Genomic DNA, 27,932 nt, shown 5'->3' on the forward strand with positions numbered 1-27,932 from the left:
CATGGGGACTTTAGAAATTGGACTGAGTGTCTTTCTGCATTATGATGTGGCTATGGGGGGCGGGGAGTGGAATGTGGTCGTCTGAATAAGAATGGGACCCTAGACTCAGATATTTGAATGCTTAATCCCCAGGAAGCGGAACTTTTTGAGTGGATTAGGTGGTATAGCCTTGTTGGAGGAAGTGTGTCACTAAGGGTGGGCTTTGAGGTTTCAAACGAGCCCATTCCAAGCCCAGAGTCTCTGTTCCTGCTAACTGTGGGTCCAGATGTAGAGCTCTCAGCTCCTCCCTCAGCACCGTGTCTGCCTGTGTGCTGCCTTGTTTCCTGCCATGATGATAATGGACTGAACCTCTGACATTGTAAGCCAGCACCAATTAGTAAGTGCTGCTGTGGTCACAATGTCTCTCCACATCAACAGGACAGTGACTAAGGCAGATGGAAAGCTTCAGGTAGAAGCAAACACGGCCCCGTTTTGATAGTGGTGGAGCATCCACAGATCTTTTTCGGCATCCAGGGGGTCCTCTGGGGCTGGAAACTTTTACACTGATGTGCTTTTCAGTGTGCTTGTGTGTTGTGCTTCTGCCGAGGTGGCTGCCTAGATCCTTTGCTCAGGTTTTCCCTGATTTTCTCCCAATCTCAGCAATCTAACAGCACTTCTTTCTTTCTTGTGTCTTCTCTGTAGCCTGATGGTTTTAGACTTGACGTTTAGGCCGGTGAAGTGTTCTGAGTTAATTTCTGTGCACATCCATGAAGTATAGACCACCCCCTTTTGTAGATGGATATATGAGCATTCCTGAGACATTGTTGTAAAAAGAAAAAGTGACTGGCCTTTTCCCAATCAGAGTTTTTATGTGTGTGAGTCCATAATCAAACTTCGTTTTTGTTCAAATAACCTATATGTCCATCTTCAAAGCCACAAGGTCTTGACAGCTGAGTCTTCTAGGTACAAACTGACAAAAATCTAATAGAAAAGAAACAAAGAAAGCCTCACACCCCCAACTTCTATTGTTGGAATCCACATGGTAACAGGAGAAAACTGACTCTTACAAATTGCCTGCTGACATCCACTTGTGTGATATCGCACACACAAAGACACAATAAAGAAACTCATGGACAAAGACTGTTCGAAAATAAAAATCTATATGATCAATGTTTTATCCAGAAAAAATAAAAGAAAAGAAACAAAGGCTGGACTCAGTTTACATAGAATATAACAACTCCAAAACATGAGATGACGTTCCTCATCAGGATAATAAATGGAAATCAATATATTCGCAATGAGTTAATATAGTTAATATAAAAAACAATTCCATAATACTTACTTAAAGTTTAACCTTTGACTAAGAAATTCTACTTCTAGGAATTTATCTTGCCTAGAAACTCTAGGAGGAGGCTGGAGAGGTGGCTCAGTGGTTAAGAGCACTGGCTGCTCTTCCAGAGGTCCTGAGTCAATTCCCAGCAACCACATGGTGACTCACAACCATCTGTAACGGGGTCTGATGCCCTCTTCTGGTGTGTCTGGAGATAGCGACAATGCACTCACAAACATAAATAAACCTTTCAAAATTAAAAATAATCTTCAGGAAGGAGCCACACAGATCTGTGTGGCACAGTCACAGAGGACGTTTACCCAAGCATGATGGAGCCGGCAGAATGCCTGGCAGTAGAAAAAAAAATGACGCACAATTATATTTGTGAATAAAATACAGCTCATTCATAAAAAGTAACGAGACGTGTCTGTATGAGGTGCCATGGGATGGTTTTCAAACTATTCTGAGTGAAAAAGCAGAAGACTGTGTTTAACATGCTGACATTTGTGGGCCCCGGTAAAAGCAAAGCCATGTGTTTACAATATAGGCGCCTGAATGAACAAAGAGAAAATACAGAATAAAATCTGCGAAGCCCGTCACAGTGTCTGACAATGGGGGTAGGGAACAAGGACAAGAAGACTTGCTGTGCCTCAAGTCTCCTTTTTTGTACTGCAATTCTTTACCACATGTTCACACACATACATACACATACACACACACACATACATACACACATACACACATACACACATACATACACACACATACACACACATACACACATACACACACACATACATACACATACACACACACACATACACATACACACATACATACATACACACACACACACACACACACACATATACACACACACACATACACACACACACATACACACACACATACACACACACACACACACACACATACACACACACATACACACACACACACACACGCTTGCATCTATTTCAATAACAAAAACAAGGTTAGTTTTAGAGGCGGAAGGGAGAAGGACGGTACTTGCCATCTCAAATTGTGGGTGGCTATCTCAGTGTAACCGTGTAATCGCAGTGACCACCTTTTAGTAATCCGGAAACATGCGATTTCTATAATCATGAAAATGAGCACCACAAAAACATCCTAAGAAGGAATAATGTGAGGCCGGCTCTGCGCAGGGTCACGGTGTCTAAAAAGCATGGGAAAATAGTTGTAATTTTTCTCTGTCATCCATCCGCACACATCATCCAAAATACACTTCCATAAATAAGTATCATTTATAAGGAGGATAAGGAGCCGGGGGAAGGCCCGTTCAGGCGGACCATCCCTGCTACCTCTTAGGCCCAGATCCAGTGCTGTGAGTCTGTCCTTTCCAACATCTCCTCCACCTGCGAGCTGCTGAACCAGGTCATCACTGAATAGGGCCGTCCCTAGGTCTGCTGGCTGAGCCCCCAAGCTTGGAGCTTCTGTGACTGCAGACTTCAAGGCTTGCCCTGCTGAGAGATGGGGATGAGGTGGGTGAGGGTGGGCTGCGTGCAGGCTACAAGCACAAAGGGAGAGAGAGCTCTGAGAGCATAAGGGAGGCCATGCTCAAGGGCAGGGAGGTGTGCTAGCAGCCTAGATGGAACTCACGCTGCCTACCTGAAAGACTACCCTGATTCTGGACTACAGCCAGGTATCCAACCTGAGTCCAGGCAATCATCGGGAAACCAGAACCCCCGAACCAGACCAATGAGATAGACAGAACTAGAGACTGGCAATGACAAGTGTGAAAGAAACTGTCACCACCGAGAGCCATGCAAAATGTCTGCAGTCTATGCTACCACATGAAGCTATGTGGATGGTTGTGGGCCGTGTTACCACGAAGAGCATGTTAATGGGAGTGGTGCAAGCAGCCACCTGAGGCTCTGTTGATGTCCCTGGTCCATGGTTCATGCTGCTGACAAGGTCCATGTCTGGTTCTGTGGTCCTTCTGCAGCCAGGGACTATGCTGATATCTGCAGCTTGTGACACTCCCAAAGGCTATGCAGATGTCTGTGGTTTGTGCAGCTATGTGGGAGTGTGTACGTGGGGGGACGAGGTATGTCCATGTCTGAGGGCCGGGCTGCTGACTGGGACCATATTGGTATTCTTGGCAGAAGTTGCTATTCCAATTGCTACATCATATTGCTGCCTTTGGACTGTGCTGCCACCAAGGACTATGATGGTGTCTGTGTCCTGTGCTGTGGCAGAGGGCTGTGCTGATGTCCACGGTCAGTACTGCCACTGGAGGCCGTGCTGAGGTTCCATGGCCTGTGCTGACTCCATGAGGGTGTCATTGATCTCCCAACGACTGGGAAGGGTAAGGAAGATGCTTTTGCCGTGGTTCAATGACTTTAGACTCATGGTTGAGAAAGAGGGACATAGGTTTTGATGACAACCCTTACCCCCACCCCACCCACCCCCGAAAAACCTAACAGCCTAGATAAGAAACCATCAGAAAGAACTATTAAAAATTGTGTAGCCCTCCACAATTAAGGGCTTCTTGTGGGGTGGTGGGGAAGACTAAGTTGTTGTTGTAAAAATATAAAAAAAATAAAAAATGTATGGTTGTCTTTTATCCCTGCTTTATCCCTTTTATCTGCTAGATATCTTGGCAGAAACGCATCCCAACTCCCGCGGTGGCCCAGTGTCTCCAGCCACTGCACACTTTCCTACACTCACACTGTCACATAAAAGAACACACAGCACAATAACCTTTGGCCCAATTGATAAGATATAATTCCCACTTAAACATACAAAGCCCAATACACATCCATCCCTTCCTTCACCTCTTCCTTCAAACTTTTCTCCCGCCCATCCTTCCTTCTCATCCAATGACAGGCCTCCTTCTCTCACCTGTACTTTACAAATTAAATGGGGAGAAGGTTCTGGTGAAGTCACCTGAGTCCTGAGTACTTGACTAGGCAGCTGTCGTTGAGGCAGCAGAATTAGCATCAAAATACAGATAACTCTAGGGCAAACCACCACACTAATTTTTAAGGGGCTGGCTACTGGGAGTTTGACCACACTTCAGTGAGGTATAGGCCATACAGACTGGACTTGTGGTATCCTCCTCTTCCTCTTCCTCTTCCTCTTCCTCTTCCTCTTCCTCCTCCTCCTTCTTTTTGGTGGGGAGGACACAAGGGTAGAGGGTAGACCTGGGAGGATTGGGAAGTGTATGGGATGTATGATGTGAAATTCCCAAATAATCAACAAAAATATTATGGGAATAAAAGATAAGAAAAACAAAGGAAACTCAGACTAGATAAAGTTCTATTTTCTGTAGCCATGAAACAAAGTGATGCCTCAGGCGTCACTGGGGCAACAGCTTCTACTGTCTCCATTATCAAAAGAATTTGGTGACGTCACCAGGAGAGAACACTCCTCAACAGAAGGATACCACACCCTACCTGAGCTGGTATTTTCTTTTCCTACCATTCCTCTTTACATTATCAAAACTAAAGGTAAAGTGACTCATATGAAAGAAATGGATACAATTTTGATTACGATGAAAATCATAGTTGGCCATCAATCCCAAACTTTGACCTAAAAGCTATTTTATTCCAAACAATGAGCGATATGTCAAGGTGTCCTTGACTTTTGAGAATAGTGTCATTAAGGTCACATGGACAGGAAATAATCTTGACTAAATGAGCCACAGTCTTACTTCACTCAAACTTTGTTGCAAAGAATCTCGAACTTAAATAGAGAACACTTCACATTGTTCTTGGGACATAGAGGTTGTATCCTGGTATGGTATGTCCCGGTATGGTATTATTTGCAGAATTTACCAATAGAACTCTAAGCCGTACTTGTCACCTTAAATATTCAAGGGGATACATTAGAAAGAGGCAAAAAGAAACGGATGAAACTTTACTCAAATATTTTCTTTAACTCATGTCTCCGAAATTTCTAAAATGATCAAATATCTTAAATTTCTCTCTCTGTCTCTCTGTCTCCTCTCTATATAGTCCTGGCTGTCCTAGAGTTCACTATATACACCAGACTGGCCTTGAACTCACAGAGAACCTACTCCTTCTCCTCCTCCTCCCCTCCCCCTCCTCCCTTCTTTCCTTTCTCCTCCCTCCCCTCCTCCACACCCTGCATACTCTTCCTTGTCATACTCTGTTTTTAAACTCCATTTTTTTGGAGCATAAATAGTTCATATGCTCATGACTCATGTGGCTGGTGGCACTGTATTCATAGGTACACACCCAAAACTTCTTCATTAAATATATGTTCAAGAAATAGTAAACCTCTGTGTTCCTCCTGTACCCAAAGGCAAGAGAAGACTTGGTTTTGACTGATGCCTACCCAAATCTAGTTTGTGTGTTGATATCTACCACTGCCCCTATATCTCAATGCAACAGTGGGGGCTTAATGCCTTTGTATACCTACAAGACAGTGTATCTATTTTGAGGCTATCGGTTCTGAGGTCTTTAAGTCAATTATTGGTTTTGTTCTCTTTGTGATACACTTTGACTGTAGAGCAATCTGGAATCAGACAGTGAAGTTGGTGGCCCAATTTCTACAATTCATTGTTTGAAGACACTGAAGAAAGATTTTTTTTTTTAACCTTTAACGGAAATCTTCCCCCACTCCCCTCTCTCTCTTTAGGAAGGAATGCAGTATAAAAAAGAAACACTGTTGCTAATTCTGCTTGCTATATTGCTAGCACTAACTCAGCGCTACTCCAGGTAAATACATATCCCTGATGTATCACAGTTGGGAATGACTAACACTAAATGAATGACCTAAAATGCTGGACGTTTACACAAAGGCATCAAAGCACTCTCCACTGGTGATATCAAACCTCAACTCCTTCACTTTTTTCAGAATTCAAGAAGTATTGATTAAATTCCTGGTGCTCGGTAAGCCTTGTGCCAACTGGTGCCAAGCAACACAGTGACCTACTGACCCTTGTCTTACAGAGCTTTACGCTCTAGGAGGAGAGAAATGGCCTGTTTCCTGTGTTGTCATGGTGCTAGGTAATAATGTTTCCTGTGTTGTCATGGTGCTATGTGATGATGCTAGGAAGAGAAGAGGCAGTGAAAGGGCTGCAGGGAACTCCTCTCTGATTTTACTCAAATATTTTTATTCTGTTTAATGTGTGTGTGTGAGTGCCTGCATATATGTTTATGCACCAGCAGGAGAAGCCAGAAGGAGGAGCTAGATCCCCTTACAGAGGGTCGTGAGCCACCATGTGGATGCTGGGAACCAAAACCCAGGTCCTCAGCAAGAGCAGCCAGCATTCTTAACTGCTGAGCTAGTTCTCCAGCTTCCTATTTTACTCTTAAGGCACTCATTTATAGCAGTGTTTTCTGAGCCAGCCTTTAATCCCAGCCAGCACTCAGGAGCAGAGGCAGGCAGATCTCTGAGTTCAAGGCCCGCCTGGTTTACAGAGTGAATTCCAAGACAGGCTACACGCTACACAGAACAACACTGTCTCAAAAAACAAACAAACAAACAAAACAAAAACAAAGCTAAAGCTAACATTTATATTAGCTTGAAATTCAGTTCAATCTCTGTGTTTCTCTGCTAAGTCTGCCTTCAGTGTACTAAACAAAAACACCTTCAAGACAATGGGCTGTTAGTTTAGGGTCTTGACATCGAAGTTTGATCATTGTTAATGAGGCCAAAACAGCAGCTCTTTAGAGGAAAAACAAAAACAAACAAACAAACAAACAAAACCCACTAACATGTTAATGTCCCCATACGGAAACATTTAAATTCTCAGCTCCTCTGTGCCCCACTCACCAATGTCTTCCTTGTACCAGTGGCACCAATCCTGGTTTGAAAGGCAGCTGAGTGGGGGGACAAATGTCTTTAAGTCTAACTCTATCTCTTCGGCATCCTAGGCTGTGTTTATTGCCCTCCAGAGTTATTGCATTTTAATGAAGGAGATTCACAGCCTGACATGAAAGTCTTACCGCATGGCCCACAAGCTCCTGGCAGGTCTAATTTGTCCTGTGTGCTGCAACCGTAAGCCAGGCGGAGTGCTTGGTGGGCACAAAGAGAAACTGCAACTGTAGCGTTTGGGTTGTTTCATTTTGTTCGTTGTTTTTATTATTAGTAGACTCTTTTTTTTTCAAATTTAAAACTAAATTGATTTTTTTTTCCCCTTAAAGAACAAAGGATCACCTACAGAAGATGTACACCTGCTGGTAAGGGTCTGTCCTGTGTATGTTCTAAGAACTGTGAAGGGGGTGGTGCTTGGAGCAAACTGGGTTCCTTCCCCCGGAGCTGGGGACCAACCAGGGCCTTGCGCTCTCCCTACAGCGCTCTACCGCTGAGCTAAATCCCCAACCCGGCAAACTGGGTTCCTAATAGAGATGCTGTACAGAGAAGTGCGCTTTGGCCATTGACGTCAATGTAAGCATCCTTGTTTGGGACAGTGATCGCTTTGGGTATCTTTAGACCGATATCTCCCTGTGAGCAGCCTGGTTTCTACCCGCAAGACGATGAAACTTAGAGTTTCTTTGCATGTGAATCGTGGCTTCCAGCTTTCTGTTTCCAGGGGACTCCTGTGTGTGCAAACATGTCTCTGTGTTTATACGTGTTTCTTGTGACTTTTCTTTAGCTCCTTTTCTTCTCTTTGCATGTTTCGTCCTATTCTGATTTGGGTTTTTGCTTGCTTGCTTTATCTTACTATTATTCCTTAGATGCCCATCTGTTTTCTTTTTCTTTTATTTTTCTTGGATATTTTATGTATTTTCATTTCAAATGCTTTCCCCTTCCCCCCCTCTCCCATATGCTCTTCCTGTTCCCCCTGCTTCTATGAGGATGCTCCCACACCCACCTACCCACTCCCACCTCAACGCCCTGGTATCCCCTACATGGGGGAAACGAGCCTTCACAGGACCAAGGACTTTTCCTTCTATTGATGCTGGACAAGGCCGTCCTCTGCTACATATGTGGCTGGAGTCATGGGTCCCTCCATGTGTACTCATTGGTTGGTGGTTTAGCCCCTGGGAGCTCTAGTGGGGGCTGGTTGTTTGATACTGTTGTTCTTCCTATGGTGTTGCAAACCCTTTAGCTCCTTCAGTCTTTCCTCTAACTCCTCTATTGGGGTCTCCTTGTTCAGTCCAATGGTTAGCTGTGAGCATCCTCAACCAGAGACGGAAAGGGTGTGAGTCCAGGTGGGAAGGGAGGAGGGAGGAACTCAGGAGTTATGGGAGGGGAAACTCTAGTCAGAATATGTTGTTGGAAAAAAAAAATCTATTTGGGGGCAGGGGAATCAGGGTGTTTGTTTGTTTGGTTTGGTTTTTTTCTAGACAGGCTTTCTCTATGTAGCCTTAGTTGTCCTGGAACTCACTCTGTAGAATTCAGAGGTCCACCTGTGTCTGCTTCTTAAGTGCTGGGATTAAAGACCTGCACCACCACAACCAGACTAAAGATCTATTTTCAATAAAAGAAGAATAAAATCTCAAGATGATGGACGTTGCTCAAAAATATATACAGCTAACTTGGTGTAAAACAAAACCCCTCCCCCCATAAACCAAGAGCAAACTTCTCTGTCACTACACAGTTTAATGAATTTCGGCACAGATACTTTGGATGTAGAAAGAGAACTGGGGTAATCCTACCATGAAGTATCTTCAGCTAAAGACACTTCCGAAAACTGAGAGACGCATTCTCCATTACCTTCCACCTTATTTCAAAATAATTACCACTCACAGGAAGTTGCCCTGAAATCACGTGCACCTTTCACCTGATGTTCCCCCAGTGCTCCCCAAGGTTACAGCTCACATGACTGTACTCAAAGTCAGGAAACTGACACCAAGACAAGGTACGGATATAATTTTGCCTTTTTTTAAATCACAGGTCGATATTCATACAAACAACACCAATCGAGATTCACTACTTTCCCATTACAGCCCGAACTATCCCGTTTGGGAACATGTGATGCTGTTCCCTCTTCTAGATCCTACTTCATCCGGGATACCACTTCTAATCATTTTGCTATCACAACTTGCGGTCTTGAGACTTTTATAAACAGGGCCATAAAATACATAATCCACTGGTAAGAGGCGTTGTCACTCAGCAAGATGCCCTTGACAGCCAAGGACGTTGTTTTTACTAACATTCCAGACCGTTTGACTGATAGGTAGTATTTCATACATGAACACAGCAAAATTTGTCAGACAGATTTTAGTGTAGACTTACATTTTTCAGAACCTAGCTTACGAAGGGTACTTAAATGCTTTGACCTCCCTTCTAGCCCACAACCCACCTACCAGAGGTAGTGGAAAAGCAAAAGGATGTGGACCTGTTTAGAAATAGTTCTTTGGGGGCGACTCCAATATTCGTTGTCAGGATATAGGCAGGTCGGCTTACACACAGTAGCTAGACCCACTGACAAACGCCATTCACGAATCAGCAATGGTGGTCCTATCCAGAAGAAAATTCGAGGCTCCGTCAATCAGCTTGATTCCTTGGAAGCATCAAAAAGCCGCCACAAAACCACCAGAAGTTCTTTGGTGCTTTTCTCTCTAAGAAACCACAACGAACGTGGACTTGCAAAGACTGGCAAGGTGAACCAATACCACGCCCACTGGCAAGCTGAACCAATACCACGCCCACTGGCAAGCTGAACCAATACCACGCCCACTGGCAAGCTGAACCAATACCACGCAGCGTCGTCCACCGTCCGTTGGGTTATGCTTACACCCTTTCCAAACACCACATGGTCTCTCAAGCATCCACTCTAGCAGAACGTCACATGCCCTTTCCCCAGGCAACTTCCAGAAAAACACATGTTTGTTTTCAGCAAAACACCCTCCCACACGTCTGCTTCAGCAAAATCATCCTCTCGAAAGACAGTTTCCGTAAAAACACCACACGACACAACTGAGTCTCCAAAGAAGTTTCCACTTCATTTTAGTTAACAGCCTTTTTTTTTTTTTTTTTTTTAAATTTTTAGGTGATCTGGAAAATATTACGACACTTCGTTTTGGCCTCCACGGTTCCTAGTAAGAAACTCACTTGTTGAATTTCTGTCTTCAACAGGTGAAGGATCATCTCTCTGGCTTCTTTTGAGATGTTTTCCTTTAGTTTTCATGAATTGATCCTGTTTGCAGCTCAATTAGATTCTTAAATCTCTTTCTCTTTCGCTGTATTTGGGAAGTTCGCCGTGGCTGTTTTTAAGATTTATTTTATGAGTTTATGAGTGCTCCATCTGCATGAACACCTGTACGCCAGAAGAGGGCATCGGATCCCATTACAGAAGGTTGTGAGCCACCATGTGGCTGCTGGGAGTTGAACTCAGGACCTCTGGAAGAGCTAACCACTGAGCCATCTCTCCAGCCCCTAACTACTGTGTTTTAGGGTTACTAGTACTGTGATGAAACACCATGACCAAAAGCGACTTGGAAAGAGTTTATTTGGCTCACACGTCCACAGCAGTGTTCAACACTGAAGGATATCAGGATAGGAACTTAAACAAGGCAGGAACCTGGAGGCAGGAACGGATGAAGAGACCATGGACGGGTGCTGATTGCTGGCTCACTTACTATGGCTTGCTCAGACTGCTCTTCTTATAGAACTCAGGACCACCAGCCCAGACGTGGCCCCGCCCACAATGGGCTGGACCCTCCCCCACCAGTCACTAAGGAAATGCCCTACAGGCTTGCCTGCAGCCCAATCTTATGGAGGCCTTGTTGAAATTCAGGGCCCCTCCACTCAGATATCTTTAGCTTGTGTGATGTAGAAGAATGCAAATAGACCCATGTCTATCACCTTGCACACAACTCAACTTCAGGTGGATCAAAGCCCTCAACATAAAACCAGACAATCCAAACAGGAAGTGGGGGATAGCTTTGAACGCACTGGCACAGGAACCAACTTCCTGAACAGAACACCAACAACTCAGGCTCTAAGATCAACAATTAATAAACGGGACCGTATGAACCGGGAAAACTTCGGAAAGGCCTAGGACATCATCAAAAGGTCAAACGGCAGCCTATAGAATGGGAAAGGATCTGCACCAATCCCACATCTGACAGAGGGCTAATATGCAAAATATATAAAGAACTCAAGAAACCAGATATCAACAAACAATCCATCTTAAAAATGGGCTACAGATCTAAAAAGAGAACTCTCAACAGAGGAATCTCTAATGGCTGAGAAGTACTTAAAGAAACGTTAACCATCCTTAGCCGTTAGGGAAGCACAAATCAAAACGAGGCTGATCTCACATCTGGCTAAGATAAAAAAAAAAAAAAAGCTTCAAGCAACGGACAGCCCATGCTGGTGGGGATGTGGAGCAAGGGGAACACTCCTCGACTGCTGGTGAGAGTGCAAATTTGTACAGTCACTTTGGAAATCAAAATGTCGGTTTCTCAGAAAATTGGGAATTGATCAACCTCAAGACCCAGCTATACCACTCCTGGGCATATACCCAAAGGATGCTCCACATCCCACATGGACATTTGCTCAACTGTGTTCATAGCAGTTTCATTCATAATAGCCAGAAACTAGAAACAACATAGATGTCCCTCAACCACAGGGTGGACAAAGAAAACACGGTACATTTACACAATCAAGTCTTACTCAGCTGTTAAGAACGACGACATCACGAAGTTTGCAGGCAAATGGGTGGAACTAGAAAAGATCATCCTGAGTGAGGCAACCCAGGCCCAGAAAGACAAGCATGGTGTGCACTCACTTATAAATGGTTATTAGCTGTGGGGGGAGGACAGTGGGAACGAGTACTGGGAAAGACAACTGGAATGGTGAGGGTGGCATCTCTGGGATGAGCTAGAAACCTAGGGCAATGGAACCTCCCAGGAATCTAAGAGAGTGACCCTACTAAGACTCCTCCTAGCACTGGGGGGGTATGGAGCCTACCCCGCCATCTCCTGTAACCAGGCAAGACTTCTAATGGAGGGACTGGAACACCAACCCAGCCACTAAACTTTCAACCTACAATTTGTCCTGCCTACAAGGCATGCTGGAATAAAGATGGGGCAGAAATTGTGGGAATGGACAACCAATGGCTGGTCCAGCCTGAGAGCCCCGTGCCATGAGAGGGAGCTCAGCCTAGCGCTGTTAACGACAGTATTCTGCTATACTTGCAGACAGGAGCCTGGCATAGCTGTCATCTGAGAGGCTTCACTCAGCAGCTGACGGAAACTGATGCAGAGACCCACAGTTGGGGAATCCGGAGGAAGAAGGGGAGGAAGGACTGTAGGAGCCAGAGAGATCAAGGACGCCACAAGGAAACCTTCAGGACTAACCTGTGCCCATAGGGGCTCACAGAGACTGAACTGCCAGTTAGGGAGCCTGCACGGGACTGACTTAGGCCCTCTGGACGTATGTAATAGTTGTGCAGCTTGGTCTTCATATGGGACTCCTAAGAACAGGAGCAAGGGGCTGTGTCTGACTCTGTCGCCTGCCTCTGGGACGCTTTCCGCCTTCTGGGCTGCCTCTTCTAGCCTCAATAGGAAAGGATGCGCCTAGTCTCACTGCATCTCGTTACTGCAAGACCAGTTGACATGCATGGGAGGCCTCCCCTTTTCTGAAGAGAAAGAGAGGGAGAGTGGATGTGGAGGAGGGGAAATGGGTGGTGGGGAGGATGGGGAGGAGAGGAGAGAGGGGAAACTTCAGTTAAGATGTAAATGAACTAATTTTTTAAGAAGACATAATGCCCAAGATGGTGATGATAACTACATTTTCCAGCACATACTGCTTTATCCACTCTCTTCCTCTTGTCTCGTCTCGTCTCGTCTCGTCTCGTCTCGTCTCGTCTCCTCTCCTCTCCCCTTGAGACTCCAGTCACAAGAATGTCCATGGCCCACCCCATCTCTTCAAACTTCTCTTTTGTTGCTTTTAGCTTTTGTCTCAGTTGTCCAAATTGAGCGGTTTCTGTTACTCTATATTCCACTTTGCAGAGTCCTTTCTTCGTCCTCGGCACCCAGCTATTGAGCCCACCTCCTGAGTTATTTCTATCCCCTCACCCACCCCCACTGTTGAGCCCACCCAATGAGCTATTTCTACGTCTCCTTGTTGAGCTCACATGCTGAGTTATTCTATCCCCTCCTTCCCACCCCACCCCACCCCACCCCCTACCTGCTGAGTCGTCTCTATCTCCATTTGATGCTGTTGGTAAGATTTCCTACTTCTGTTTCTTTGCACCAAACTACGCCCACTAAGGTGAGTCTTCTCTCTGTACCTAGGACAGATCATCTGGAAGAACCTCAGCTCGAGTCCTGGTTTAATCCAAAGTAAGAATAAAATAATGATGTAACTCAAAGAGAATGTTATTCTGTAATCAAAGGGTAGGTGCTCAAGATACCTAGAACCAGCTCATTTCTAAGATTTTTTACTTTTAAGGGTCCCCCCCCCATGTTTATGGTCTATTTTCCAAGAATCATGCAGTTAAGGGGTGTAGTAAGAAAGCCGTCATATTCAATCTGGTTTAACATTCCTGGTATTCTTAGGGAGAAAATGTCTTTAAGTACAACCTAAAATGCCAATACTGACTCCCCTCAACTTTAATTTACGATCACTATAATTTATATATTAATTGTACAAGTGAACGTCTCACTGTGACATTTCTATACATGTGTGTATTATGTTTTGCTATTGTCAATTCTTACTATGCTCACTTGTTATTGACACTCAAGGGAGATCACTATTCTTCTGTAATGGTTGTGCAATATTTGGTTTGATGCTTACACAGTATAAACATGTTTATAAAGTGTTCACAGTGCATTTGTGCATTGACATTGTGTGATATTTGCAATTTGGGGTCTACTATATTCCAACAAATATAAGTGTGTGTGTGTGTGTGTGTGTGTGTGTGTGTGTGTGTGTGTGTGTGATGTAAGAGTGTGGATTTCTAACATGGAGCCATTAGTCATTAGTTTAAAGACTTCAGATTTTAAGGCCTGGGAAGTTGGCTCTGTGTGGTAAAATGGATGCGGCATATGCATGAGGACCAGGGTTTGGATCTCCAGCATTCACACAAATGCTGGGTATACACGGTAACCAGTCTATTCTCCCCGGGCTCAAGAAGTGAAGACAGGATCCCTGGAGCCAACTGGCTAGGTAGCCTAACTGGTAAGCTCTGGATTCCAGAGAGAAACAGCCTCGATACATAAGTTGGAGGGCCATTACAGAAGACACCTCATGCCAATCTCTAGCCGCAACATGCACATACACAGACATGCACCCACATCTATGTAAACATGCACATACACGTATACAGCACACACACGTACAGAAGTAAAAGTGAATACATATAATTAGGGACTGGAGAGGTGGCCCAGCAGCTAATAGTGCATGTTGCTCTTGCAGAGGACTCAGGATTGATTCCCAGCACCTATGTGGCAGCCCATAGCCAAATATAACTCCAGTTCTAGGGGATCCCATGCTGTCTTTTGGCCTCACTGAGAGCAGGCATACATGTGGTAAGCATGCATACATGCAGACAAAACACACTTAGAAATTGAAAACAAGTAAGTCTTTAAAAATAAATAACTAGGGGCTGGAGAGATGGCTCAGGGGTTAAGAGTACTGACTGCGGGGCTGGAGAGATGGCTCAGGGGTTAAGAGCATTGACTGCTCTTCCAGAGGTTGGGGATTTAGCTCAGTGGTAGAGCGCTTGCCTAGGAAGCGCAAGGCCCTGGGTTCGGTCCCCAGCTCCGAAAAAAAGAACCAAAAAAAAAAAAAAAAAAGAGTACTGACTGCTCTTCCAGAGGTCCTGAGTTCAATTCCCAGCAACCACAAGGTGGCTCATAACCATCTGTAATGAGATCTGATGCCCTCTTCTGGTGTGTCTGAAGACAGCTACGGTGTACTTATATATAATAAATAATAAACCTTTAAAAAGTAAATAAATAAATGATACAAAATTTAATATTTGATTTAGGCTACTCAATTACATTTGATGATTATTCTATTTATTTTCTAATTATAGTAGGTAAATATTGAAATGTTTTACTTATTTTGCATACTTGATGTTAGTTTTGTAATATCAAATATTTCATTCTTGGCTGTCCATGCCTAGGCCTAGACGAGCAAGCGTAGGCATGGTTTATAAGAGACCAGGGATTGCCAGGGCTGTGAAAGAGGAACCATCCATCGAAGTTGTAATCACAGAGGGGCATTACTACTCAACCAAACTGCAAGAGAGAAAGAAAACAGACAGCCTGACATCTCTCTCTCTCTCTCTCTCTCTCTCTCTCTCTCTCTCTCCCTCCTCCCTCCTCCCTCCTCCTCCTCTCTCTCTCTTTCTCCTCCCCCTCCCTCCTCTCTCCCTCTCCTCTCTCTCTCTCTCTCTCTCTCTCTCTCTCTCTCTCTCTCTCTCCTCTCTCCTTGTGTGCCCTCTGAGTTTTCCTTGGTACTTCTCATTTTGTAGACTCTCTGGAAGCCATAGACAAAAGGACTTTGGGTGGCCAATCTACTCCCAAAGCAGAGAAGAGATGAGGATGGATAAGAAAACAGATGGAAAAATACCTAGTACAAATCAGTCCTTCTACAAACTAGTAGTGTTTCCTAGGACCTTCACTTAAGGGGTTGGGGATTTAGCTCAGTGGTAGAGCGCTTGCCTAAGGGCAAGCACAAGGCTCTGGGGTTCCCAGCTCCGAAAAAAAAAAAAAAAAAAAAAAAAGACCTTCACTTACACGAAAAAGCTCATGTCCCCAAACAGGCCAAACATAAAGTTCTATCAACCGTATCTCCACAAGAGGATGAGGGTATCATCACATGATGACAATATTGTCACACAATACAATGACAGTATCGTCACAAGATGACATTAGCCATCCTCAACGCTCACCCTACAAAGTAGGAGAGAAATGGGGAGAAAATAAAGTAACATACACAATAAATCATTGTTACAGTCCTACTGCAACAGCTGCTGAGGAGACAGAAAAGTGGAAACATAATAATCAGATCCACCACTTCCTTATTCTCTACTGATACATTGTTGACCTCTGTTCTGATCTCCTCCATTCCTGACAACCCCAAGTCCCTCAGTGGTGCAGCCCTATTGAGGCACCACAGTTTCCCAAGGACCATTATTCCTGGGCATGAGAGTTGTGGAACACATTCCAGAGAGTTCTTTGGAAGGCAGTTCTCCCCCCTGCCATTTTTGCAGTAGCAACTTGTATCTCTTTAGTAATGAGAATGATTTGCCCAGCCAGTATATTAATGGTATTCCTACCATTTAATTCAACATTTAACAAAACTCCAAAATGACCTGCAAGTGGTTTTTATGACTTTATTCCCTGAGAAGGGATTCCTCCCTTGTGAAGTAGTATCTCCCAGCCCATGGATCTGCAGTCATAAACATGTTAATCAAACACTCTATAAATGAATTATATAATGTAATCAAGAACACACACTTTCCCACATCCACCCACCCTTATGACTATGTATTTCAATTTCAAGAAACGTGTCACCAGATTAAAAAAAGATCACTAATTCAGAGCATCCTAGGGACAGGACCTCAACCTTGCAGAGACTCAGCTCTCAACTGGCACTGAAATGGAGACTTCTGTTGACTCTCCCACTTGACAGACAGAGGACTGAGGCTATGATGAAAATAAGCCAACTGTGACACAATTCATCATAAAATTCACTGGCTTCTCAGCTAGGCAGTATGTATGACACTGGACATTCAGTGCCTGCCTAGCTCCATGTAAGGGATGAGGCACATTGCTTAGCCACACAATCTCCATTCCTATGCCGGGGCCACTCTGCAGACTCACTGAGGCAGAACCAGGGCTGAGAGGCAAGGCTATAATGATGGCATCCAGGCTGCCCCTGCTGCACATTAGCTTACTGAGCATCCCCTGTACAGGGCATCCTCTGACCAGCATTTCTCTCTCAGGGGAAGAGTCTCACATCTAAGGACTCTTAAGTTTTACCTCTTCATCTCCTGTTTTAGCTTCTGTTAAACAATGTTGTCTTTTGAAATGTTAACACTTTAGTTTTAATCATGTTTGTGTGTGTGTGTGTGTGTGTGTGTGTGTGTGTGTGTGTGCGCGCGCACAGGAGTGCACACGCCCGTATAAGAGTAGCCGGGCTGTTGGAACCTCTGCAGCTGGAGTTGCAGGCTGTTCTTAGCAAGTCCACATGGGCTCTGGTAGTCAAACTTGAGTCTTCTGCAAGACTCTTAACCACTGATCCAGCTCTTCATCCCCTAAATTTATTTTATATGTATTCATGGGTATGCATGTGTGTGGAAGCCTGTGACACTGGATATCTTCCTGTATCACTTTCCACCTTATATATTTTAAGATATGTTCTCTCATTGAACCTGTCTAGGTTGGCTGGATCCTACACCCCTAGGGTGCTCCTGTCTCCCCCTTCCACTGTTGGAATTGCAAGCATGCACCACAATGCCCCTCTTAAAATACACACACACACACACACACACACACACACACAATGCATGAGCTTGCATACATGAGTTTGTGTGTGCAGGACCCCACAAAAACCAGTGGACAGTGATCTCCTAGAACTGGAGCTACAGGTGGTTGTGAGCCATTATATGTGGGTGCTGGGAACTTACCCAGGGTAAGAGCATCACTGTGAAGCCATCACTTGGGGTCTGGAGGTTGAATTTCTTATGCTCATCAGTGAGAAGAGCTTTCTCACTGAGCTGTCTCTAATGCCTGTTGCGTGTAGCTTTGCTACCCCACCTAAGTTCCTGAAAAGAGCCACTAGCTCCACCCCCAAGAGAATATTGGATCCTGGGATGAAACACACACACACACACACACACACACACACACACACACATTCAGTTGTTCAATTTCAACTTGCCTTTTAGTACAATTGCTGGGTTCTATTTATCTCTCACCTGGAGAAGCACGCCCTTAGCAATACTTTTAGCTCCGCACCTTTCCACCTGCCCTCAACTTTAGTTTACATCTAGTCCTAGCTAAACTACCTGACCATCCACCTGTGTGGCCACTCTATCCTAGATCTCATATGGCTGATCACCTTTTCTCCCTCAGAAGCATGGCTCTCTCTCTCTCTCTCTCTCTCTCTCTCTCTCTCTCTCTCTCTCTCTCTCTCTGTGTGTCTCTCTCTCTTTCTTTCTTTCTCTCTCTCTCCCTCCCACCCTCTTCTCTCCTGTGTCTGTCTTTTCACGGCAGGGGATCCTAGTGTCTGTGAGCTGAGGCTCTCTCTGTGTTCCATTGTTCAAATTTCCCCACACTCTGCAGCCCACGTGACACACTCTGCTCTGCTCACTGAGAAACCAATCCTCCTTTCTTCCTAGACTTGTGCTGTGCTCTGTGTGTGTGTGTGTGTGTGTGTGTGTGTGTGTGTGTGTGTGTGAGATCTATCTGAGAATTCCTAAATTAATAGTGAATTCTTGACCCACATTGGGCGCCATCTATTATGTGTAGCTTTGCTACCCCACCTAAGCTCTGGAATGGACCACACTGGCATTTGAACAACTGTGTGTGTCTGAGTTTCATCCATGGATTCAATATTCTCTAGGCAGAGGCTGGTAGCACAGTCTGTTCCTGGAGCTTAGGTAGGTAGCAAAAGCTACATGCAACACACACCCACCAATTTCTTGACATGGATCTTTAAAAGAATCTTTTTCTTTCATTCTGGCCAAAAAAAAAGTATTAGCCTGACTTATTGAGAAAAACCAATAATCTTTGAAATTGTTTCACTGTCTCAAATAGATTGGGGAGGGGAGTGTAGCTCAATGGTAGAACACTTAGCTAGGATACACGAGGACCTGGGTTTAAACACCAACACTACCAGAAAACAAAACAAAAGATAAACAAACAAAACTACAGTGGACATTGTGTAATCCATGTTCAACACAGATTTCATTTGGATATATAGCAAATTTAATTACACAAAAAGTATAGTTAGTCAGGTTTTTGGTTTACTTTGCTTTGGTTTAACCCACACTGGCCTTGAACTCACTATGTAGCTAAGGATGCCTCTGAATTCCTGAACCCCTTGCCTCCATCTCCCAAATGGAGATCTAACATAATACCATGGTAGGCAAGTACTTTACCAACTGAGTCACATCTACTTCCTTAGTAAATCTGTCTTAAAGTGTAGTTTAAAATTTATGATTTAAATATAAGTGTATGCCTATATATTTTCAGTACAGGGAGGCTTAAAATAGCTCTATAAAATAAATATATGACTTAGTCCTTAAAATAGTAATGGTACACTTTTAAAGAATTTGTTACTATGTGATTTTTATCACTATTATTAATACACTGGTAAGGATTGCCAAATTGTATCTTTGTGCAGATATAGATTTGTACTTAAATCTACAACTTCATTTTATATTCAACTCCTTCTGAGATGTGCATCTTAATGTGCTTGATTTAATGCCTTGACTTCAGATTATTTATTGCTACTAACACTCCCTTCGTGTTATCCATCAGAAACAACTCTAATACTTTCTATTTGTCTTGGCAGTCTCATTTTCTCCTGCATTGCATCTACATGCTTAAAGCATAAAGGAGAAGTTGAAAAGGGAATAGTGTGCATGTGTGTGCATGTATGCGCATGTGTGTGCATGTGTGTGTACCTGTATGTGCATGTGTGTGCATGTGTGTACGAGTGTGTACATGTACATGTGCAAGCCAGAGGTCGATACCAATTATCTCCTTCAGTTTGTTTTATTCTGTTTCCTGAATAGAATGTGAAGGCCACTGAGGGCTAGTCTGGGTACTCACTAAGTCCTAGGGGTCCTCCTGTTTATACCTCTAGATTTTTTTGACATGAGTTCTAGGGAGCCAGACTTGGGTCCTCATGCATTTACGGCAAGGACCTTTACTGGGTGAGCCATATCCTCAGTTCCACAAAGAGAATATTCTAGATATTCCAGCAGGGGCAGGGGTGGGGAGAAAGAAAGGAAAAATAGAAGTTAAAACCGTAGTAAGGGGGTTGGGGATTTAGCTCAGTGGTAGAGCGCTGGCCTAGGAAGCTCAAGGCCCTGGGTTGGTCCCCAGCTCGAAAAAAAGAACTAAAAAAAAAAAAAAAAAAAAAAAAACGTAGTAAGCCCCTCTACAGTCATTCGCTATTAGCACTCTCGCAACTTATCCCGCCACCATGAGATAACCTGCTGCGTTTTTGTTCTTTTTTTTTTGCTCAACAGAAAACGTCCTGATGTTATAGCAACAACTGGTTGGCTCGCTCCAGTCTTATGGGAAGGAACTTATGACAGAGAAGTTCTAGAACAATATTATAAGAGACTGAACATCACCGTAGGCTTGGCTGTCTTTGCTACTGGAAAGTAGGCACTGCTGGTAGCTGTCCTTAATACTGTCTCTAGCCCAAGTACTAGTTACTAAGGAGTCTGTCATAGCTTCTTTCTGCCCTGTGAGGCTATGGAATAGTGGCTATTTATTTGCTTTTTCTGTTTTGTTTCGTTTTATCCAGAAATAGCTGAATGTTAGAACGTGTGCAGCACATTGCTATCTAGCTAACTCTCTTTCCTTCTCTTCATAACAAACTCGTCTTTTCCCAAGCTTACCAGATTGTCTTTCACTAACCAATACACCTGAAGGTACAGACACAGCCCCTCTATCGTTATCTTCTTAGACACCAATGTCTTGCGTGTTAATTGGCACACCTCTCCTGGGAATTAGTGAAGTGTTTTTGTCTATCTTTCGTTTTCATAGCTTTTCAAGTGAGTCCCTGAGACGCTTCATAAAATCTGCCAATAAGTACTTCATGGTTGGCTACAATGTTATTTTCTACATCTTGGCTGATGGCACGAGCATTCTACCATACCTTGAGTTGGGTCCTCTTCGGACACTTAAAATGTGGAAGCTCTCTGGAGAAGAGATGACGTATGAAGACAGTAATCTCAGGAACATGAATAACATGCGATACAAAATCATGGAACATATTCAATATGAAGTCAACTTTCTCTTCGTGATGACTGCGAATCAGATCCTCAAAAGCCACTTTGGAGTAGAAACCTTGGGCAGATCTGTAGCTCAACTCCATGCATGGTGGTATTTCAAACAGCCCAGAGAGTTCCCTTATGAGAGAAGAAGGAAAGCCTCAGCTTTCATTGCCTTCGAAGAAGGAGATTTCTATTACCACAGCGCCATTGTTGGTGGCACGCCCCTAGACGTCTTAGATCTCATCGAACACTATATAAAGGGAATTATAGATGACAGGACAAATGAACTGGCTAGCACGTATGAAAGACACCTAAATAAATACTTTTTTATCAAAAAACCCGTTAGGGTGTTGTCACCAGAGTACAACTGGGATCCAAGATTTAAAACTCCTCCAGAAATCTGGCATGTTAAGGTAGCATGGCAACCACGAATCCCTTAACGGTTGTGCCGTGGGGTTTGTGAAATCGCAAGTAAATAGCAGGGTATTCTTCAAAAATAAAACTTTGGGAAACTTACAAAAGTATATAATCTTTCAGAATAAATTGTCTTTGAAATTATAATTCTCCTTAGTCTGAATAGAAGTAAACAGATAAGCATTACGTGGTGTGATGTGTGCATTAATATTGTGGGAATTATTTTGGAGGTATTGATTTTTTTATGAAGAAATCATGCACATGTCAAGCAGATATACACAAGGCAAGCTTAATATTCATGACTTTGCCCGTTTTGGGGGTGGGAAGTATATTCCTTAGAGTCAATCTCCTTGATCAGTATTCAGTGTGACTGAACTCAGGTGAGCTGGAGACATCTTACCACATGTAGATCTTGCTTTTATTGCTAATTATGATGAATTCATTTTTAAAACAATGTTTCTATGTTTCTATGTCTGTGGATGTTTTCCCTGAATGTGTGTCTGCACTACGTGCATGCCTAATGCCCTCTGGGGCCAGAAGAGGCATTTAGATTCCCGGAACTAGAATAACAGGCAGGTGTGAGTCACCATGTGGGTGCTCCAACTCAGCCCTGCTCCTCTGAAAGGGTGAAAAGTGCTCTTAACCGCTGGGCCATCTCTCCAGCTTTGAGCTCGTGTTTTTAAAGAAAGAGACAAGGATGTGATAAAATAAAATTTATCTTGTCCTCGAGGCACCTAAAAGTCTAACACAGGAGATAAAACTACCCATAAATGTTTATTTTACAAATTTAAAAGTTAAAAAAATTTAAAAAAAAGTGTCAGTCCCCTCTCCCAAATATGCCTAGATCTGGATGCTGGTCATGTATACTATGCTGGTAAAATCTCATGTGCCATCTCAGCTCCCTGAGAAGCTGGCTTTGGAAGTGCGGTTGGTCTCTCCTCTCCAGGACTGTTTAAGTTGTGTCCCCTGACCCCACCTCTCTAGGGGAATGGCTCCCCATTCCCTGTGACATCGAGGAAAACTCTAGCAAACAACCCGAGGTAAAGCGTGCTCTTTCCAACAGAGGTCACTAGCATTTATCCTCTGGCGTAAAAATGTCTGCAGAGGGAACGAGAACCATAAGTTCAGCCGTGGGAAGCCATCCCTGCAGAAAAAGCCCAAGTGGGACCCCCTGCTTCAACTTCCCCAGGTGATTTCTGCTGTGCATCTGTAAGCCCCGACTTTGATGATGTTCTCTCTATATGGTGCTATTTGTTCTTGTACTTGGAAGTCCCACCTGAGGCTACCCTTCAACTCTGCCAAAGACTTTATTGGGAGCACCACCGGGCAGCCTCCCCAGGGTTTCCCGGTGGATTTCCGCTGGGTGTCTGGAGACCCCAATTTGATGGTGTTTTGTTGTTGATCCATCCACCCTTGATAATTTACTGTCTTACTCTGTGCCTTTTTATATACTTGAGAAACTAATTGGGCTGAAGAGATGGCTCAGTGGGTAAGAGCACTGACTGCTCTTCCAGAGGTCCTGAGTTCAAATCCCAGCAACCACATGGTGGCTCACAACCATCTGTAATGTAACCTCTTCTGGTGTGTCTGAAGACAGTTACAGTGTAATCATATACATAATAAATAAACAAATCTTTAAAAAAAGAAAAAGAAAGAAAAGAAAATGGCAACAGGACTAAATGTGTTCCAGAGATGACAGGGGAATTCAAAGAAGGATCTCTAGGAAGGAAAAGATTGTAAGTTTAAAAACAAAAGAGAACTGTACATAAAGAATGGACTCTAGTTGATAAAATCGTTTCTGAAACAGAAGCCAAAAGATGGAGCTTCCAATGGAACAATTTGAATAACAAGGTAATGCAAGTGTATTCTAACTCCAGCTGTAACATAACTATCCGTGTAGATTCTGGGAAAGTAAATAACTGCAAAAGTAACTCCAAACAAATCATGTAGACACTCAGTTTAAAAGGAGGCAGAGAAGAAAGCTTTCCACTCATTAACTGCATTTGCACAAAGAGATGTCCTTCCAAAGCTAACAGTACAGAGAAGTTGGAAGAAAAAGTAACTTTGCAATGGAGCAAATAAAACTATGGCAGTTAAAACTGACATCCACAGCCATAAGTTGTGCTAATGTCATGCGTCCTTTATAAGGTGGACTCGCTCGCTGTTACGAGCTCAAATACGTCCCTCCAAAAGATGCGTTGCAATTCTGGATTGTGGCCATCTGGATGAAACTGAAAAGAAGGACCAGAGCTTAACCTCAAAACAGGGAAAACAGCGCCATGAAAACAGAGAGAGAAATTAAAGCATGTTTTATCTATTCATTTATCATGTCTGTATGTGTATGGTGTGTGTGTGTGATTCCATCTCCCACCTATTTTGAATGAAGCAGAGTGAACAGGCTTAGCCGTTGTCTCGGCAGGGGAGTGCTGGCGCCTTTGCTGCACCGTCTGCAATCTCGCCCTCTCATCCCCTACAGAATTTATTGATAGTTTATCTTCTTTCCTTTGTTTTGTCTTTTTTTTTTTTTTTTTTTTGGGCAGACCAATAAGTTTATTTATTGAGTCATTGTAGGAATATGGATGAAGTGAAAGGAGCATGGGTGACTGAAATGCATCTGCATGACTGGAGAAATCACACTTCAACGTGAGGAGATGACCTGACAGAAACAGAGTCAGTGAGGTGCCCCCTCCAGTCAACCTCACACCTCCTGTATACTCTAGTACCACCTATGACACATGAGAGTCCCGTGACCCCCCCACACCACACTCCCTGTGCATCTAGGGTGTTCACAGGCCTGTTACTGTCATCATCCACCCAGCTAGCCCTGTCCTAGCTTATCTAACTGTCACCACTACAGAGGTCAGCAATCTGACTGCAGCGACGGCTCAGCAATCAGGAGCACTTAACCCGTCTTGCAAAAGACCCAGGGTCAACTCGATCACACAGCAGCAGCTCACGGTGCCCTGAAACTCCAGTTCTAGGGAGTCCAGTGCCCTCTTTTAGCTTCTGCACCTTCTTTCGCATGCTCGAGCACGCACACACAAATCTAAAGTAAACTAATTTTAAGTGAGATAATGATAAGGGATAAGATAAAACAAGAATGAGCACGTCGGGATTTGACAAAGCAAACAGAACGAAACGCATCCAAGAGAAAGTACGAGAAACACACCTGCTCACTCTGGGATTCCTGGCGTGCATCACCGCCACCCGGCTCTGTACCCAATTTCTAAGTTGTGTTATTTCCTTCGTTTTCTTCATCTTTGGCATTGTGACTGGGACGGGGTGAATCCTCAAAGTAGTTTTAACTTGCACTCCCCTAATTGCTAGACATGTGGAAAAGATGTCCCTTAGCCATTTTTTTCATTTCTCCCTTTGAGAGTTCACTCTTCACTTACACAGCCCCTCCATCAACTTGGGCCACTTGTTTTCTAGGTTCTTCGTTTGAGTTTTTGTGCATTCTGGACAGTCTATCAGAGGTATAGCTGCAAAAATCTCTCCCCCACCCTTGGCTTCCTGTTCATTCGATCGTTTCTTCCTGCACAGAAGCTCTTTATTGTAGTGAGGGTTGTCACTTTCGGTCTTAATTCCTAAGCAAGCGGAGTCCTCCTATTCAGAAAGTCCTTTCCTGTGCCTGTAACGTGTAGGGTATGGCCTGTGTTTTCTTCTATCCATTTTTGACGTTTTGAGTTTCACCTTGAGGTCTTTGATTTACTTGGGGTTGGTTTTCGTGTAGGACGAGAGGCATGGATCTAATTTCATTGTTTTACATATGTGCATCTGTTCTCCCAGCACCGTTTGTTGGAGATGCTATCTTCCCTTCGGTGTGTATTTTTTGGGCAATTTGTCCAGTATGAGGTGGCTGTAAACACGAGCACTCATGCTGGGTCTTTAACGTTGTTCCACTGACCCATGTGTCCATTCTGCCAGTACCATGCTGGTTTTATTACTGTAGCTCTGTAACATAGTTCTGAATCTAGAATGGTAATCTGTCCAGTATTTTTCCTTTCTCTCAGGATTGCTATTTGGTATCTTTTGTGCTTCCATATGACATTGCTTTTGTAATAAAAAACAAAAACCCTTTCTGTCCTGATTATTACCTAAGAGATAAGGTAATAAGAATTATCGTGCTCTCAGAAGACTTTTAGTACTGATTGAGCACTCCAATTCTTCTATCAAGTTCTGACTCTTGATCCATTCTGCTGGTTGGACTTTCTAATTTCTTGTCTGAGTTTTCTAATTGGGTTATTGAGGGTTTTTTTTGTTTTTTTTTTTTTAAGAATTATTTTTTTATGCATATGAGTACACTTTAGCTGTCTTCAGAAACAGGAGAAGAGAGCCTTGGGTTCCATTTCAGATGGTTGTGAGCCCCCATGTAGTTGCTGGGATTTGAACTCAGGACCTCTGGAAGAGCAGTCAGTGCTTTTAACCGCTCAGTGGTCTCTCCAGCTGCACTGACTGTTGAGTTTTTAGATTCCATTTTTATTTCAGCTTGAATTTTCTTCAGTAATTTTGACGACTGAATTCCAATCCTAAATTGTCTTTATCATTCCGATCAGCCGGGGATCTGTGTTTTGGGGATCTGTGTTTTCTTGAACTTCGTTCAGGAATTTACTCCAACCCTGTTTGTTCATTTCTTCCTTAAATTCCCTGGTCGCACTTATAATTCTAATGCTGTTTCACCTGGGTAATTGCATCGGAGAACCTTCATACATATTAGAGGGTGTAGGGAGGCTGTCATGTCTTGGTCTTTCATGTTATTTGTGGTCTTTCGACAGGAGCTGGTCACGTGTCTTCTCTCGTTTAGCTGCATGTCTGATATAGGATTTTAGCCTCTATTGAGTTCTGTCTTTGCTTGGCTCTGTTTTTGCTGTCACCCAAGCTTGTTAGATTATAGATTGGTTATGAGGAGATGGTGAATCCACATTCAGTGCTGATTTTTGTTTGGAAGGACGGAGTGATTCCAGTTCAGTGGTCACCGAGGGCTGACGACTGAGACGCATAGCTAAGTTTGCCTGAGTTTGCACAGGCTGTAAAACCTGAACTAAACCTGGGAGTGTGGAGACTGGGAGGCCCCGGAGCGAGGGTGGCCCAGGAGCAAGGGAGGCCCAGGAGCGAGGGAGGCCCAGGAGGGAGGGGGGCTGCTGCCCAGCCTGAGCTAGGCGTCCTGGGGACACTGAGACAACACTGCAAGGCTAGGGTGTAGGCAACTCACCAGGTTGGGCTGCTGCTGCCTTAGCTGCAAGACCAAGCAAACCCTGGAAAATAGGAAGGACAGGGCCTTCGGGAGGCACTCTGAGAAGGGCTTTCTGCCTTCTTTTAAACATAACTGGGCCAAGAAGTACATGAACATGAACGCTAGATGGCACTCCATAGAAAGTAACTGACTATGTAAAAATGAAGCTGCTTCTAGGGGAGCCTAAGGCTGTCGCCTTGGCAGTAACTGGAATTCTATAATGTCTCGTGTGTGGTGATTCTGCGCTCCTACATATCTCCCCTCCTCTTCTGGGTTCCAGTAAAACTGATCAAATTCTTCCTCTTCTATCCTTCACATTTGCCTTCCTTGCAATTCTTCCAACTTGTTATCAACTGAAGTCAGCAGTGTGCCTGTGCTTTACAACGAGCAGAAACCGCGTCTAGGCTACCCTCATATTCTGCTAAGGGGGTCAGTTGATCAGGGCAGCTCTCTTCTGTCTCACTTTAGAGTATGAATGCTAGACTTGACATGCTGTGGGATGGATCTGAATGGAGGTGCCATGCAACATTAAGAAATAACATTTCCTCGTCCTTCTGAATATCCTTTTACTGGGTCCTAGTCATTAGAAAACTTCAGGGCATAGGAATGAGCCCCTGTCACCCTGGAACACATTCAGCCCCGTTTCCATTTTCTTTTCTTTCTTTTTCTTTTTTAAGATTTATTTATTTATTATATATAAGCACACTGTAGCTGTCTTCAGACACACCAGAAGAGGGCATCAGATCCCATTACAGGTAGTTGTGAGCCACCATGTGGTTGCTGGGACTTGAACTCAGGAGCTCTGGAAGAGCAGTCAGTGCTCTTAACCGCTGAGCCATCTCTCCAGCCCAGCCATTTTCATAGTACTAAATGCAACCCCATGCCCACGAGAGGTCTTTCCTCTCCTGTCTTCTTCTGATTCCTTCTTCAGTATTTTAAAGTCTTTATTGTAGAGGTGTTTCTCTCCCTGTTAAGTTTATTCATAGCTTATTTTCTTTCCCTGATTATTTTACGTTCTCTTTCTCCTGAGCTAGCATCCAGCAAACGATGGAGTCCAGTCCGCCATTGCTGAGGGGCTAAATCCTGTTATGTAACCC

At 43.9% G+C, this 27,932-nt stretch overlaps 1 protein-coding gene across 1 annotated transcript; it reads left to right on the top strand.

Annotated features, from left to right (window-relative positions):
* The first annotated feature begins 5,959 nt into the window (after positions 1-5,959).
* On the top strand, positions 5,960-21,628 carry LOC116900034 (N-acetyllactosaminide alpha-1,3-galactosyltransferase-like 1). Its single transcript, XM_032901830.1, has 5 exons — positions 5,960-6,033; positions 7,465-7,500; positions 13,513-13,560; positions 20,433-20,570; positions 20,959-21,628. Exons 1-5 carry the CDS (start codon positions 5,960-5,962, stop codon positions 21,626-21,628), a joined length of 966 nt encoding a protein of 321 aa, XP_032757721.1.
* Positions 21,629-27,932: the final 6,304 nt, after the last annotated feature.

This window comes from Rattus rattus, chromosome 5 (assembly GCF_011064425.1).
Source record: "Rattus rattus isolate New Zealand chromosome 5, Rrattus_CSIRO_v1, whole genome shotgun sequence".
Taxonomy (NCBI): domain Eukaryota; kingdom Metazoa; phylum Chordata; class Mammalia; order Rodentia; family Muridae; genus Rattus; species Rattus rattus.

Excerpts from the sequence above, each read along its gene's own strand:
- LOC116900034 (XM_032901830.1), top strand. The coding sequence starts at position 5,960 with ATGCAGTATAAAAAAGAAACACTGTTGCTAATTCTGCTTGCTATATTG. Across the intron at positions 7,501-13,512 it reads CAGAAGATGTACACCTGCTG|GACAGATCATCTGGAAGAAC; the intron begins GTAAGGGTCTGT and ends CTCTGTACCTAG. Across the intron at positions 13,561-20,432 it reads GAGTCCTGGTTTAATCCAAA|AAAACGTCCTGATGTTATAG; the intron begins GTAAGAATAAAA and ends TTTGCTCAACAG.